The sequence below is a fragment of the Amphiprion ocellaris genome, chromosome 24, assembly GCF_022539595.1.
Source record: "Amphiprion ocellaris isolate individual 3 ecotype Okinawa chromosome 24, ASM2253959v1, whole genome shotgun sequence".
In the NCBI taxonomy this organism is placed as follows: domain Eukaryota; kingdom Metazoa; phylum Chordata; class Actinopteri; family Pomacentridae; genus Amphiprion; species Amphiprion ocellaris.
Genome location: NC_072789.1, coordinates 12,157,017 through 12,174,104, shown reverse-complemented (window position 1 = coordinate 12,174,104; position 17,088 = coordinate 12,157,017). Strand labels below are relative to the sequence as shown.

The window sequence follows — 17,088 nt, the reverse complement described above, 5'->3', positions numbered from 1 at the left end:
GTTACTGTAAGCTCAGTGTGTTAGCATAACATGAACAAACCCCAAACGAACAAATAAAGACATAAAGAAAGTCGGGGTAACCAAGACAGAAAACAGCTTAACTCCAGTTCTGAATTGTCGGTATCTTACTCGAAATGTTTGGAAGAAATTATAATTTCGAAGAACATTTGCCGTTGCAACCTGCAACATTGCAGCTGGTTGCGTCATCACTAAAGGCCAGGAGGAGCGCTACGTCTGACGGCCGCGACTGAGCGACTCGACCGCCCGTCTTTGGCTGAGCTTGAGCCGCTTTGCCGGTGGTGCTAATCGGTTTCTTGCCCAGCTCCGTGCCTAAGCTCCGGGGCTGCCCATGAACGGCACCATGGCCGCGTCCTCACACCGGATAATGTTGGGGCCGCTGGTTGCTGCCATCGACCAGGGGACGAGCTCCACTCGGTTTTTGGTAAGACGAACCGTAGCGGCAGCAGGGACTCAGCTCAGGACAAGCTAGCAGGGTTATATTTAATATCTGCAGCCCGTAGTGTCCTTGGATGGACATTTCAGCTTCCGTTGTTACACCCGAACTTGTAAACGGTGCCAGTGAGGGTTTGTGACAAGTCTTTTAATGTCAGTAAATTGCCTTTGTTGCTGGTTTGTCTGCTGGTTTGTGAATCAATAGTTCCAATTATTGATGACTCCAGTTGTCCTTATAAGCCTTTAAGAGGATGGAAAGACGGTGGTCGTCCTCTGGTTGGAGCTTTCCTACACGAAAGACATGCATGCATTCATTTCTTCGCAGATTTTTCTTTTGAAATTACTGTATTGCAATCATAGACCGTATATACAGTCTATGATTGCAATATTAAGTTGACAACCTAGCCTGTATTTCTGAATTGCAGAAATAAAAGTGAATGAAAGGAGTTTAATAGAAATAATCTCTGTTTGTCTGAATCGTCAGTTTCTCTTTAAAACAGTCCGAATATGAAAATATTATGGAGTGACCAGGAAAATATGGAAGTTAAATTATTCGTCAATTTATTGATGGGTCTATAGAAAATAAGCCCGTACCAGTTTTGATTATTGAAAGAGTGTCAGTTTACATGACAAAATTTATTGGTTTGTGCTTCACAGACATGAATATTTGTGGTGTTCCTTATTCTCTGCTTTAGTAAACTGTAGACTTTATTTGCTTTGGATTGTTCAGACAAAAAAAGCAGGTTGACTACCAGATATATTGGGTTTGGAGGAATTGTGATTATATTCCTTTTTTGCTTTTTTTTTCTCAAGAAAGGCACCACCACTAGGCTGTATCAACCAATTATTCTAATTTTTCATTAATCTGTTTATTCTTTTCTTGATTTATCAATTCGTTTTTTGTTCTATAAGATGTTAGAAAATGTCCCAAAGCTGAACATGTGTTGTTTCGTCCACAACCCAGATATATTCCATTTACTGTCAGAGAAGAATAAAAGAAACTAGAAAATAATTCCTTCTAAGAAGCTGGAATCAGAAAATTTTCACCTTTTCTTCTTAACAAATTACTGAAAATGATTAATCAGTTATCAAAAGAGTTTTTTCTGCAACTCGTCAGTTTTCACTCCGAGATATTTCTGTTATTTCCTGTCTGTGGATGATCGTTGAGAACCAAGAGTTTAATTGGCATGAATCACGTCAAACTACTGCATGACTAAGAAGACATGTGACGACAGGTGAAAAAGTGATTTTTTTTTTTTTTTTTTGTTTCATAATTATGCGGTTAAATTGTTACAGATTTGCAGCTAAGTCTATCATTAATTGGACTTTGCAATCCTAATGTTTCAGCGCCATCTGTGACTTCTCATTTCGTCTTAATGCCACATGACGTGTGCAGAGGTATTTTGGATTGTGATAATTGTCCTGTGAAAGTGTGATACTGGCTTTGTATAGCTACACTCCTGTTGGCTGCAACACTGCGTTGCATTGCTGTCTCTAAGAGCATTGGTTGTCAAGTTTACTCTCCAGTCGTTTATTGTTGAGTAAATAGTTTTATGTAATTATTGCAGGTGTGCCTGAAGATAAAAAAAAAATTTACTTGTTTTGACAAGAGCTATCACATGAACAGCTGTTGAGTCTTTTTTGTGGGATGGCAGCAGCCTGGAGTCTTAAAAACAGGTTTAGGATTTAAAGTAAGCCAGTTTGAATCTCATAACTGCAGGGAGAACGTAAAGAAAACAGTGGAAATATGGGAAAGGAGGCCTCAAGCATTAGAGTGACTGTAGACTCTGTTTGCGCTCCCTGAGTAAATGAATGATAATGTAATGTGTAGTTGGCTGAAGCTATATTGTCTCCTTCAAGGTGTTTAACTCCAAAACTGCAGAGCTCCTCAGCCACCATCAAGTGGAGATCAAACAGAGCTTCCCAAAAGAAGGGTAAGTAAATAAACTGGCTAAAAATCCTCCATGTCATAAAAATCGTATTCACAGTTTGTACTGCATGACACACTGCTCCACTGCGGGTAGCTGCTTTAATTATTAGGTGTGTCCACCTGTATGTTTCATAAAAGATGCACTCTCAGTTCAGAAATGTGTGATTTTTATTTTTTTTTTATTTTCTGATCTCGTTTTCAGATGGGTCGAGGAAGATCCCAAAGAAATTCTGCAGTCGGTGTATGAGTGTATGGAGCGGACCTGTGAAAAACTGACACAGCTCAACATAGACATCTCAAACATTAAAGGTTTGTGCTGCCACCTGGGCTATTCAAGCGGCCCTTGAACATTACTGTCAGCTATTCAAAAAAGGTGTTTACAGTATCAAGTGTGATCTTTGTAAAATGCTCCTTGAATTTGTGTAGCTATCGGAGTGACCAACCAAAGAGAGACGACGCTGGTTTGGGACAAAGAGACCGGGGAGCCCCTCTACAACGCAATCGGTAAATATGTGGATCTCTGTACTACCAGCTAGTGGCATTATGTGTACATCATGTGCATTTATTCTGGTACAGATGTGATCTTTTTTGCTAGTATAAGCAATGAAAAGCATGCACTCCTTTCCATTAAACGAAAGACATCTGAATGAACAGCATTTGTCACTTACTTCCATTTCAGGCTCATTTCCAACATGGTAAAAGTCTGAAATAAACGCCGCTACAGTAACTTGTAGACGTGCACAAGATCACCACATACTTTGAGTTGTGTGGTGTAATCTGGAGAAGGCTTTTTCCAAATGTTCTCACCAAGTTTTGCACACATTTTAGGCACCTTTTATTCATCTTTTTGCTGTTTCTTCGACCACCACAATTTACACGACAACTCGCATGCTCTTTTGTACATTGTTCCTTTACCTATCTGCTGGATGCCTTGAATTTAAGTACAGAAATGTCAATCTCTATCTGTCATTATTGGTCCAAAAGCATCACAGAGAGCGCAACAGACCTCAATTCATGTGCCAAAACCACTGAACATGTTTTCTGTTTATTTTACAAAACAATTTCACTGAAATTTCCATTAAAATACAACACAATACTGCCATGAAGACAGAGCAGGTCAGTTTAACGAGACTCACTAATGAATGTAACCCAGGATTGATAAAACATTGACAGGAGTTTTAAGGTTGGTTTTTGCTTCTAGCTTTCTTTCTTCGGAGTTTATTAAACCGCTGCAGCATTGAACAGCATGTGAGTGATTTCAAAGCAAGAGTTTGCGTACATTTAGTGCAGGGTTGTTGGATTTGTGGGATATTTCATGACTTTAGTTCTAGATTAGTCGAGTTAATCTCCATAAAAAAATAATACTTTATGGGTTGAGTCAGCTAAAGTCATATGTTATATACTTTTTGTAATATTGTAATCCTTAATATTTAAATTACTCAGGTAAATTCACATCATAAATATCACTATAGGGTCTTAACCTCAGTGTTTAAACTTGTTATGTGCTTTGTAATTAACAGTGACTTGATGTGATTTTGAGTGCTATGAAATAACTGCAGTGTTTTTGTTTTAGTGTGGCTGGACCTTCGCACTCAGTCAACCGTTGAAAATCTTATTAATAAAACTCCAGGAAGGAATAAGAACCACTTGAAGGTGAGGTCCTTTCCGTTCCCTTGCCTTTGTCTCGCTTTCTGCATTAGTTCTGTTTTTGAGGTTGAATGCTGTTTTCAGTTTTAGGTAGAAAGGTGCAGCAGTTCTGTATTGTGGCCTGCAAAGCTGATATGAATTTAATATACTACAAAATGACTGTTATCTGTTTTAATTGCGATTCAACTCAGTGTTTCGTGTTTTTATCCATGTAGACTTGATATTGATTTAAGAATTTTCAAATTAAAAGCAGCCATAGCAGCATTATTTCTGTCTTTGATATCCTGTAGCATAAAACAGGACTCCCGATCAGCACCTACTTCAGCGCCGTGAAACTTCGCTGGTTGATGGACAATGTGAAAGAGGTCCATGAAGCCGTCGTGTCTCACCGCGCCATGTTTGGTACTGTGGACTCCTGGCTCATCTGGGTAACCACACACATTCTCCCTCAGTACATGCATACAATACCAGTCAAAAGTTTGGACACACCTTCTCATTTAATGGTTTTTCTTTATTTTCATGACTATTTATATTGTAGATTCTCACTGAAGGCATCAGAACTATGAATGAACACAATTTGAATTATGTAGTAAACAAAAAAAGTGTGAAATAAGTCAAAACATGTTTCATATTTTAGATTCTTCAAAATAGCCGCCCTTTGCTTTGATTACTGCTTTGCACACTCTTGATATTCTCTGGATGAGCTTCACGAGGTAGTCCAAACTTTTGACTGGTTATGTGGATGACAGTGAAATGTGTTCTATATGTTAAGATGGTGATAAACTGACTTCCTGTGTGTATTTTTGATGGCTGGATAACAGTGTTTGACAGGAGGCAAGTCAGGTGGAGTCCACTGCACTGACGTGACCAACGCCAGCAGAACCATGTTGTTTAATATTCACACAATGGACTGGGACGCAGAACTTTGCAAGTACGACATCTACTTTGAAATATTGCACAGAAAATTGTGAATAAACAACCCTGATAATTGCGTAATCGCACAGTACAGCGCCTCATTTTTACATGATTTGAAGTTTGTCAACGCCACAAAAAAATGTCCCGAAAGCAAAGTCTGATTAAGTATTAACGTGCTTTAATTCTCTATCAGATATTTTGGTATTCCGATGGAGATCCTGCCCCGGGTGAGGAGTTCTTCAGAAATATATGGCCTCATGGTAAGCACGCACAAATCACTCTTGTTTACCCACAATTTCACCGTATTAAATGTTTTATTCTAATTATTTCAGTGCTGTGTCTAGTGTGACTCTAGCGTTGCTTTCAAAGAGTGGAATGTCTCATACAACAGGCTACTAATAAGATAATAGAGGTTTGTTTTTTTGTTTGTACTTTAGTTTTTTTGGGTTAGTGTGTTTTCAGACTGTTGAAGTGCATGAACGTTGACTGAGAAATTCTTTTAGGCATTTTTTTTTGTGTGCCATTGTCTCTCTTCTCTCACTGGTAGAAAATATGTTCTAGTCGGGTAAGTAATACCTGCCATCACTACTCTCCTCATCATGCAACACTAACCCGTCCTGCTAAAACAAACACGCCATCACTGAGTGCATTTCCAAGATTCACGTGGAGGCTAACACTTCAGTATGAGGAAAGTAGCATAAACGGGTCAAATTTATATCATATACAGTATTTTTTTGACCAACACTGAAATCTCAGCAGTGGCAGGAAGTAACTCTGTACGTTTAGTCAAGTACAGTGTTAAGATACTTGTACATTTGGTGAATATTTCCATTTTATGCTACTTTCACTGCACTTCCATGCCACTCCATTTAGAGGGAAACATTCTAATCCTCAACATTTATCTGTCAGCTTTACTTTTTGAATGGAGGTTTTACAAAATGCAGAATATACCAAGCTTTTAAAGTACAACGCATTATTAACCTTCTGGACTAGTGTTTGAGGTCTTTTGGCTGCTTTCACATTTCTACTAACTGTGGTTCATTTTTCACTGAAATCTAAATTCCTCCACCTCAATGGAAACCTTGGCTAGAAAAAACAAAAGTTACAATTTTGTTTTAGAATCAACACGTGCTACAGTTTTTCAAGTGGCAAGAGGCGTTACCAATACTGGAAAAATTATATCTCTAAATACTTTAAATATTTTATTACTTAGATTTTGAATTAGTTTGTATGCTTTTCTCCTATCTGCCTGCATTTTAGCCCAGCTCAGTTGCATAGTCCCTTATTTTTTTGTCCCCAGACTATTGGTTAAACCTGAGTCATACATGACTTGTTGGTTTTGTCGAGGAACGCAGAATTTTTCGTTTTTTACAGAATCTGCTTCAGACAAACCATTTATTTTTTCACAAATTTTTAAATGATGTGATTTGATTCATTTTGTGTTTAATCCAAGGATCATCAGAAAGTTGAAAATTCAATAATTCTGTCTGTTTTTACAGTTTTGGATACTTCCATTTTACCGCTTTTTAAAAACAACTTTATTTTGGCTTTTCAGTTACAGAAAAAAACATGTCTAGACTTTCACAGACATTTCAAATTTCTAAGAGCTCTTTAAATCTCTTCCAATTGTGATTTTTCTCTCTAAACTTCATTGTTTTTATTCACCCTCAGATTTATCTGCTGACCTACAATATAAAATTATGCATAAAATTGTTCATATACCAATCAGACTAATCAAACCCATAGTTTTGTTTGTTTGTTTTTAACTTTATAACTTAAACCACATTTGCTACTAACTCTTTAGGTAATTCGGAGAATAGTTTTTTCATGCAGCGCTTTTTCTTATAATGGAGTGGTTTTACACTGCTGGATATAATTTTACTGAAGGAAAGTATCTTAATACTACTTCTACCACTGCTGCTCAGCCCCAAGCTGCAGATGGACAGTGTTTGTAACTATCTGGTGAATATAGTGCAGAATTTATCAGCTAATCTCTCTCTTCGAGAGCCAGATATTTCCCTCGGGGCAAACCAAAACAGATAAAAGTAAAGGTCAGAAATTAAACTCCATGCTGATGATGTTCTCTATCTGCTGGATGTTTAACCCTCCAGCAAAAATGTTCCTGGGTCATGTTTAACTATCCAATAGTGTCAGAAACCAAAAAAATCCCAATAAACATTGTTTATATCTCATTGTTAACTCCATTACTAAACATTTCTACCAATATTTAGTGCAGTGGTGTTTTTTACCTCTCACAGATCATAGTTCAATGAGGATAATTCACTCATTTTTCATTAAAAAAAATGCGTTAAAACTTTTTAAAATTTGTATTACATGACATTGTTTTTTTTTTTTATTTAGTTTTGCATTTAGATTTTTTTTCTTTTCATGTAGTTGATAAATTACCACAAGACACCTCTTCTGTTCAGTTTGGGTTTGCAAATATGTAAAGTGAACCACTTTCATTTTGTATGTTGATTACACTTATTAAGACAAGCAGAAGAAATTTAATTCTGAAAAATATACTTTAAATTTATTATTATTATTTTTTTTTTTATTTTATTTTATTTTATTTTATTTTTTTAAAGATTTTTTTACTTTAAAATGGGTGAATTTGACCCACAAGATAACAGGAGGGTGGAGGTGGTTTGTTAAGAGTAGTGTTGTGATCACAAGTTGTTTTGCTGCCCTCTAGTGGGCAGTAACTGGTATGACACTCTAAAAATGTTTTGTCAAAACTACAGAAACATAATGTTCACATGCATGGCAGTACAATTAACAAAAAGTGGCACCTTTTGTTAAGCGGTTTTGAACCCAGCAGACTAAAACATGACTGCACACATACATTTACGCTGCATTGGAAATGTGCTGGATGATCCCCAACCCTCATTGCTTCTGTGGTGGCATGTCACCAGGCCGCTCGCCATCGACGCCCTCTGCTTTCCACTCAGGCCGTCTTCCTCGGCAACGTCCCACCACGTCTCCCAAATCTCTTCACTCTTTGCCACATTTTGATTTAACCATCTTTATGTTGTCTTTTCAAAACCAAAACGATAGGAGTGAAGACATTTTAGTTTGTACGGGTGCACACTCACCTTTTGTTTTCCCTCACTGTGTTTGAACTGTTACTTTGTGTACTAATCTTGTGGTAGAATTCAAATATTACAATATGTTGCTGTTATTTGGCTTCACACAGTCAAATAATAACAATTCCCTTTTTGTTTTTAATGTTGTGGTCGGGACAAGATTGTTTTTTTTTTTTATACTGATTAAAATGTTTCTCCATTGATTTTTGTGGAATTAGTACACTTTGTGCAACTGTCCACTTGAATTATACTGAGGTGTATAATTTCAAGAGTTGTGATGCTGTCAGCTTCTACTGAAGATCAGAGGCAGTAAATGTTTCTGTTCAGTTTCAAACATTTTAATCTACTGTCAGTATCGATAAATGTCATGTCCAAGTCAAACCTGCTGTTACAACCAGAAGTCAATCAGATTATATTAAAATACAGACACAGAGCCTTCAGAAACAAATTCTCTGACTGAACAGGTTTTCTTTTCTCTCATGACAGAAATCAGGGGCTCTTTCAGGTATTCCCATTTCAGGGGTAAGTTCATTCCTCTTTCCATTGTTTCATTGTTGTTCATTTACTTTTCGATGTTGATAATCCAATTAAATCTTTGCTTTTTCTACATAACCAGTGTCTTGGAGATCAGTCAGCAGCACTTGTCGGACAGATGTGTTTCCAAGATGGGCAGGCTAAAAACACGTAGGTGGCTTTGTGCCTTTTAAACTCACACTGTGGTCATTTTTCATGCTTACCCTTTAGATGTAAAGCTACCGCTTTGTTTGAAACTATGCTAAAAATTAGATTTTTTAAAATTTGTTTCAGGTATGGTACTGGCTGCTTTCTGTTGAGAAACACTGGAGCCAAGGTACACTGCTTTAGACTGGTGTTTTAAACATATACATGATGACATCCCTCACGCAGCATGCACTGATGTTTTTCTGTTGCTCTGCAGCCTGTAATGTCTGAACACGGTCTTCTGACCACTGTGGCGTACAAACTTGGTCGGGACAAACCTGCCTGTTATGCACTGGAGGTACAGTCATTTAAATATACTAACATTCCCAAGATCAGTCACTTCTTTCCTAATATACACTACCGTTCAAAAGTTTGAGGTCACTTAGAATGTCCTTATTTTTGAAAGAAAAGCAGTTTTTTTCAATGAAGATAACAAGAAATTAATCAAAAATGCAGTCTGGACATTGTTAATGTGGTAAATGACTGTTCAAGCTGGATTTTTTTAATGGAATATCTCCATAGAGGTACAGAGGAACATTCCCAGCAACCATCACTCCTGTGTTCTAATGCTACATTGTGTTAGCTAATGGTGTTGAAAGGCTCATTGATGATTAGAAAACCCTTGTGCAGTTATGTTAGCACATGAATAAAAGTGTGAGTTTTCATGAAATTGGCTGAGTGACCCTACACTTTTTAACAGTAGTGTAATTATATAGTATTTGTAATCTCAAAACAGTTGTGAGTTCTTTCTGAGGGGTCATGACAGAACACGAGGTCCTGGCTGGTAGGTGCCTATCTGTGACTTCAATATGCACTACAAACCGGAGCAAAGAGGAAATATTCTTTATCGGTCAGCAGCCAGAAGTTTTCCAAGATTCATGTTGAGAACCTTAATTAGTAATGTGAGGTGGGTCTGCAGCTACCATCAAGAGAAGAAACAGCAGTTTTTAGTGGTCAGTGTCTGAAACTGAGAAGGTGCATGAGATCAGGAATGAACCAGGAGCATGCTCAGTGTTTTCTATCATTATTTAGTCCTCCAGGGTCGAAGCAGAGTTAAACTCTAATAACCTAAAACGTCTGAGAGAGAACATTTGGTGCCAGTCTTCTCTCGTCCTGTTTTATTTGTCTCCTGGCGACCTTTTCCGCTTCCCCAGTAGGTTTAAAGCCATTTTGACACCATTGCAGATGGTGCTTGGTGTCTTTACATGACGATAGTTTTCAGTGTTTCAGGAGCACAAGAAAAATACTGTAATGGTCGCAGTGAAATGTAATCGGGTACAGTTTGCGTAGTTTCAGAATTTCAGACATAAGCAAACTTAGGATACAAAAATCTCCCAGTTCACTCATGATTTATTTTTTGTGCTACTTCTCGTCAGGGCTCTGTGGCCATTGCAGGAGCTGTGGTTCGTTGGCTGCAGGACAATCTTGGAATCATCGGATCATCTGAAGAGCTTGGTACGTCCTCCTCCTCTTTATTCAAATGTTATGTGCAGTATTTTTCAGGCTGCTTTTAGTTTCTAGATCAGTAAAGTTCTACAACAAACAAATAAGAGCAGTGTAAAACGTCAGTATTGTCCTTGTAGTGATGGGAAATGAAATTGGACTAATGACAGATTTTTTTTGTTTACAGAGAAGCTGGCTGCATCAGTCGGTACATCCTACGGTTGTTATTTTGTTCCTGCTTTTTCGGGTCTTTATGCGCCTTATTGGGAGCCCAGCGCAAGAGGGTACGACGAAGAACTACTCTGCAGTGTACTGAACATCTTATAGTGCCAGTTGAAATAAGTCTGACTCAGATTAACTCAATTTTAATCTCCCTCTGTGTCTCAGGATCATTTGCGGATTAACACAGTTTACTAACAAGCGTCATCTCGCATTTGCTGCACTGGAAGCTGTCTGCTTCCAGACTCGAGAGGTAAACACTCCCCCTTCTAAAACTGGTCATCACCTAGCTGAGTGGTGTGTCATTTCCCCCCCAAAAAACAAAAAAAACGTTTTCATCAGTTTTTCTTAGGCTGAGATTTTGCATCAAACTGTTTTGAAGGACTATTAAAATGCAACCTACCACATTTTGAAGTAAAATGATTATTATTTGATTAGATGCAGGTATTTGTGTAATAACTGGGATATTGGTTTGGATGCAGATACTGGACGCTATGAATCAGGACAGCGGCATCCCACTGACTCAGCTCCAGGTAGACGGAGGAATGACATCCAACAAGCTGCTGATGCAGCTTCAGGCCGACATCCTCTGTATCCCTGTTGGTAGGATTCCATTTTTTTCCTATCATGTTTTTAGGTTTTCCATTGTAGGGATCAGTGTCACACTGGAAGGGAGAGTATTAGCAGACACTTAGTTACTTATTAAATTAGTTCTGTCACCACGAGCTCGTCCTGATGCACAGTGAAACATGGAACACACTTATCTCATGTAAAGCCATTAGGTGTCGCTGTTGTACTGAGGAAAAAAAATATTATTAATTGACTCTTTCTGTTAGAGGAGAAGTGTCAAACTCATTTTAGTTCAGGGGCCACGTTCAGCCCAATTTGATCTCAAGTGGTTTGGGCCAGTAAAATTGGAGCATAATAACCTATAAATAACCACAACTCCAAATGTTTCCTTAGTTTTAGTGCAAAAATGTTCACATTTAAGGAATTATCCTTTTATAAAACATGAACAACCAGAAATTTCTTTTTAAAAAAAATTTAAATTTCAACATCATTATACCCCAGTTTATCATTTACACATTCCAGCTTCCAGATCACAGAGTACCTACAAAGGAGCAAAACATTTAGTCTCAGGTATCTGGAACTGAATGATAAAGTGTTTTACTTTATGATCAAAACAACAAAAGTGAAACAAAAAACAACAAAAACAAGACAAAATATTACAAAAATGAGACACAAAATGGAAAAAATGAGACAAGCGACACAAAACAAAACAAAAATGTGACAAAAAAAGTTACAAAGCGACAAAAATGGACACAAATGAGACAAAAAATGACCAAAAAAAGCACAAGGGAAGCAAAAAGGAATCACAAAACGACAAAAACAATATACAAAACAATGAATAAAGCAATACACAAAATGGCAAAAATAAGACAAAAAACACAAGGGAAACAAAAAAGGAAACACAAAGCGATTATAAACATGAAGCAAACTGCAAAAGTCAGACAAAAAAACAACAAAAACAAGGCAAAATATTACAAAAATGAGACTCAAAATGACAAAACAGTGAGCAATCTAGTATTTTACTTGATGATCAAAACAACTTGTCATGATCTAGAAATGATTTTAAATTTTTAGATTTACAAATTTACAATCTGCAATTGTCTTCTCTGTAATTTTTACACTTTACAAAGTCGTCCCGTGGGCCGGATTGTTCCGTCTCGCGGGCCGGTTTTGACCCACGGGCCACATGTTTAACACCCCAGTTTCAGAGTGTCTGTTGGTAATGCCCTTTTTTCAATAAATTTCAGGTGGACAGTTTAGTTAAACAAACTCTCACACCACTGTCTATTCCACTGTGATTTGATGTTATTATAATTACTCCTATGAACTCATTGACCTCTGAAGACGAGTCTCTAATACCTGTTGTTGATTGCGTTAATTGCTGTTCTCAGTGAAGCCCTCCATGCCAGAGACCACAGCTCTGGGGGCAGCGATGGCAGCGGGAGCAGCAGAGGGCGTTAGTGTGTGGAGCCTGAACCCAGACGACCTGAGCGAAGTCACATCAGAGAAGTTCGAGCCTCAGATCAACCCTGAAGGTAAAATGAGCTGCTTGCTGTCTCTGCTCGCCTGAAAAGACACATGATGATATTCAGTGCTTATCAGTAGTTGCTGCTTTGCATTTTGTGTGTGCTCAACAGAGAGTGAGTTTCGGTATGCGCGCTGGAAGAGGGCGGTGCAGAAATCCATGAACTGGGAAACAACAGAGCCTATTGGTAACGGAAACGGTAGGAAGAACCATAAACCAATAAAAAAAATGGTTTTCTTTCAAAAATAAGGACGTTTCTAACTGCCCCCAAACTTCTGGACAGTACTGTATAGTCTGCCATATTGCTGATGCGTATGGTTCCACTTTTTAAAATTAGATCAAGTACTGAAGTTTTAAAACCCTGATTTTTGTTTTAGCCCAGTAACAGCATTATAGAACTCTTCCAGCTAGGACACTATGATGTGGTTTCAGCATCAGACATACAGCAAAAAGTATAATTTTAATAGTTTCATAAAGTGCCTCTGACTGGCTCCATACTCCACATTTTAAAGCTTCTATTGGTGCCAATCACAGGAATAAAAATCTGCCTCTGAGGATGAACAATAAAGATTTTATGGTTGGTGGAATGTCAGAATAGAACATTTTTGACAAAATTTGCATTAGAGCAGGGTTTTAACATCAAAGACCGGATATACAGATCACTGAACCTGTAAACTTTCAGGACTCCAGCTGCATTATTTCTCCAGTTATGGTTTCAAACATTGATCAACACCTACTATGAGAAGTTTTAACTCAACAATTAATTTTAGCTCTGAGCCCAGATTTTACACATGGTCAACTCAATCAATATTCATCACTTAAAACAAAAATCTGTCACATCAGAGATGGCTGGGCAGAATGACTTTTATATGAAGTGGATGAAGATGGTATAAAAGTCTAAACTCTAAATATATCTGCACCACCATTTACTTAGATGTTTTCACTGTTTGTCGCTTAGAATCACTGTTACTGTCTTTCTCTCCTCAAACTTACTGACGTTCTGCTCCGATGACCAAAAGGTGAACCGAGTATCTTCAGCAGCGTCCCACTGGGCTTTTACATCATGGGCAGCATGGTGATGCTGATTGGTGCGAAATACCTCGCAGGTGAGCGTCTGTTCCAATGTCAATCAGTCAATCAATTCGACGTGGTAGAAATAGATTTAGAGACTATTGCACAGCCAGCATGTCTTCAGGTATGTCTGCACAACATGAAGTACAATTTTCTTGTCATAGAATTTAATAGTGACACCATTGCACCGGCAGTATCCATCAGAGGTTAGAACTTAAATATCATACGCAGATGATACAGTGCTGATAGCAAACAGTGAAGAAAGCTTGCAAACCAAAGTATCCACAATTAATACAGAGAGCCAAAAACTTGCTTTGTCTTTGAACAAAAAGAAAGCAGAAGCACAGTGGTCCCTCACCATATTGCAGTTCACTTTTCAAGGTCTTACTGTATTGCGGATTTTTAAGCTACATTTGGTATCACGGATTTTTCGCTATATTGCAGGATTTTGCGACATAGAGGTATTTTTGCATATTTGTTATTGTGGCAAGCTGTGTTTAAGAATGCTGCTGGAGAAAAGACATCTCCCGTTAATGCATTCTGTAACTGGTGGATGCTTTTATTTTGACATGCACAGATACCGACATGATAAAATGTGGCAGGAAGTCATCAAACACACGACACTTCACACTCACGGTCATGACAACGTAACGCTTGACCAAACTAACTAGGCTGACTAAACCACAACAACACAACAAAACACAAACACTAATAACACTGGAACACTAACATAAACCACAATAATGATATTTAAACCCCGAACACTCGGAACTCCCATGGTGCATTGCAGCAAAACAGTTCAATCATAGCGACAGGCTCTGCGATCGCTACATTATTTTAATTATTTTGTGGTAAAATAAGCATTTTCTAGCCTAAAAAATTTAAAACAATACAAAATAAATATATATAAAAGTAATAATTAAAACATATTAAAAGGATATTTAATGTAAATAAAATGCATAGCGTACAGCGCTGGCTGCTGATTGGCTGAGAGACCGTAGCATCCGTCTCCTCTGTCTCTTGTGTAGCAGCATTTAGCATCTGGTCTTGTCCGTTCCACCTTGATGTCTGATCGCTGCGCATACTGTTGCTCTGCGATATGTGGGGAGGGTCTATAAAGCCTTGAAATATATATATAAATAATAAAAAAAAAATATGGTCGCTACTTCGCAGATTTTCGTCTATCGCAGAGCAGTCTGGAATGTAACACTCGCGATAGACGAGGGACCGCTGTAATGGTAATTTCAAAGAAAAATGTCACCCCAACCTGTAACATAGAATTAGATCAAGAAATACTGAAGCGGGTTCATCATTTCAAATATGTCGGTTCATGGATGACATCAGATGGGAGGAGTGAAACAGATATCAGATGTAAGGCAGCAAGAACAGCGTTTGTAAAAATGAAAAACAAACTGACAAACAAGAAAACAGCAATTAGCATCTGTATGAGGACTCTCAGTTGTTACTTTCTCGCAGTTCTGATGTATGAATGTGAATCTTGGAACATAAATAATAAAATGTCAAACAAAATCACTGCAGCAGAGATGTGGTTCTACAGACGCATTGATGCATTTATCTATTATACGCACAGAATAACCAATGAAGATGTTTTAAAATTACGAAACACAAGTCATTTGATTGATTGTTGCACTGGTTCGGTTCATGTTTTATACAAAGTTGTTTGGGTTATGGGCTAAATACCTTATTTAATGTGTAGTTTTTTTCTTTTTACGTTACTTTTTCTAAATTTACAAAATGTTCCTGGTGTATTGAAAAATCACTTCTTATACAAGTGGAAAATTTCAATGTTGCTGTTCTTTACCGGGAAATCGTGACACTACCTGATAACAGCTTCTGTCTGTGAATCACCTAACTCATCAGCATCCCGCATGCAGCCCTGTTAGTGCCAGTTGTTCCACATTTTTAGAATCACAAACATTCGCCACGTCTCTGCTTCATGCCTGGAGCTCTTTGTTAATGTGACAAACCATAACTGTTATTTTTCCATCGACATCAGGCCACAACTAGGCTCAGACTCCTGGAGGCATTAAAGCAAAGAGTGAAGTGGACGTTCCTGGTGTTGGACCACTTGACTCTGGTTGAACTCTTTCCTTAAAACCATTCCTGACGAAAGACTCCTGCCAAACCTGAACTGCTGGATGACTCTGAACTGACGATTGGAACTTCTTTATTATTCTTGTTGTGCTTTTTCCTTAATTTTTTCTTATTTTCCTGCGTGACATACAAACCACATCGGTACAGAAGACATGCATTTTGTCAGACGTGTACATGCAGTATGCGTTTTTCTACTGAGCTGATGTGGTAGGAATTTTTGAGCTTATTTATGTCGAAAATCTAGCAGTGGTACGTGAAGCACGCTGTCTGATATCCAGGACTTGCTGTTTGTCATTTTACTGTTAATCTTGAACTGTCAGATTGTGATGTTTTTGTTAAAGACCCTCCACTATGCGCTACAAAGGATTATTTTTTTTAGAGCACTTTATATGTTTCTGTTTTGTCTTGCTGTGCACTAACAAGTCGATGTATATATTTTTCTAGAATATTTGAGAGGCACGTAGTCTGTAGTGACATCAAAAGAATGAAGGGAGTGTAGTTGATGAATTTGATCAGAATTGGATAAAAAAAATGCTACAAAACAACTAAGAGTACTTTCGAACTGAAGCAGCACTTACTCTGGAAAAAATAACATTTTCTGACTCATACATTCATAGATTCATGCAAAATTCTTGTCAAATTAAGCAAAAAACTTGTGTTTAATGAGTAAAATGCAAACATTTTGCTTGCATCCTTAAAGTTCAACCACAACAAAGCCGCTTTATTGCACTAAAATGTCAGTGTTTACTCATTTTTTCCCCTGAATAATTTTTTAAAAGTAAAGTTAAAGGGACCTGTGCTATACACGCATGAATTTATACAGTTGCTCTCTTTGCTGCTTGGTTGCAGTTTGAGAAACTTGAGGAAGTTTAAGTGAGTAAATAACTCAGTATTTATTCTGTTGCCTGGCATTTGTCATGTTTGTCTTCAATGAGAATCTGAAATGAAAAGAAAAGCCTGTCTGTGTTTGGTTATTGATGAAGTTTGCAGACAAAACAGATGTTCTGGTTGATAATCGGTTGGTGTTTGCTCCTTGTAGTTATGCTGTTATTTATTAAATTGTCCTGTCCTGTAAAAGTAGGAAATTTGAGAGATGTAATTCTGCAAATGGATAATTTATTGATGCACAAACAACATAGGAAATGTCATCGCGTGCGACCAATATTCAACTTCAAAGACCCGTAACTGTGAAATGGAAAATGGTTTTTCACACTCTTTTGCTACTAACGCTGCATGTTTTCCCCTTCAGCGCAACAACAGTGTTTGTATTCGGGACATGAAAAGTGTACAAATCTGTTGAGTTTCTCACCACATTAAAGAGCAGTTTAACCCAAATTGGGGCCTTCCAGGTGTGCTGATGTTGAAAAGTTTGGGGAACAGGAGGAACTATAATA

The 17,088-nt window shown here is 37.8% G+C and overlaps 1 protein-coding gene across 2 annotated transcripts; it reads left to right on the top strand.

The window, feature by feature from the left end:
- Positions 1–229: 229 nt before the first annotated feature.
- On the top strand, positions 230–17,029 carry gk (glycerol kinase). Of its 2 annotated transcripts, XM_023297849.3 has the most exons (21): positions 230–442; positions 2,314–2,387; positions 2,586–2,692; positions 2,810–2,887; positions 3,957–4,036; positions 4,321–4,458; positions 4,852–4,961; positions 5,139–5,205; positions 5,493–5,510; positions 8,518–8,553; positions 8,648–8,715; positions 8,839–8,881; positions 8,969–9,049; positions 10,128–10,206; positions 10,382–10,478; positions 10,582–10,666; positions 10,896–11,016; positions 12,375–12,518; positions 12,621–12,707; positions 13,528–13,614; positions 15,597–17,029. In XM_023297849.3, the coding sequence occupies exons 1-21, from the start codon at positions 350–352 to the stop codon at positions 15,605–15,607; spliced, it is 1,704 nt and encodes a 567-aa protein (XP_023153617.1). In that variant the 5' UTR covers positions 230–349; the 3' UTR covers positions 15,608–17,029. The 2 variants fall into 2 exon arrangements, with proteins under 2 accessions (XP_023153617.1, XP_023153618.1); XM_023297850.3 differs by lacking the exon at positions 5,493–5,510.
- Positions 17,030–17,088: the final 59 nt, after the last annotated feature.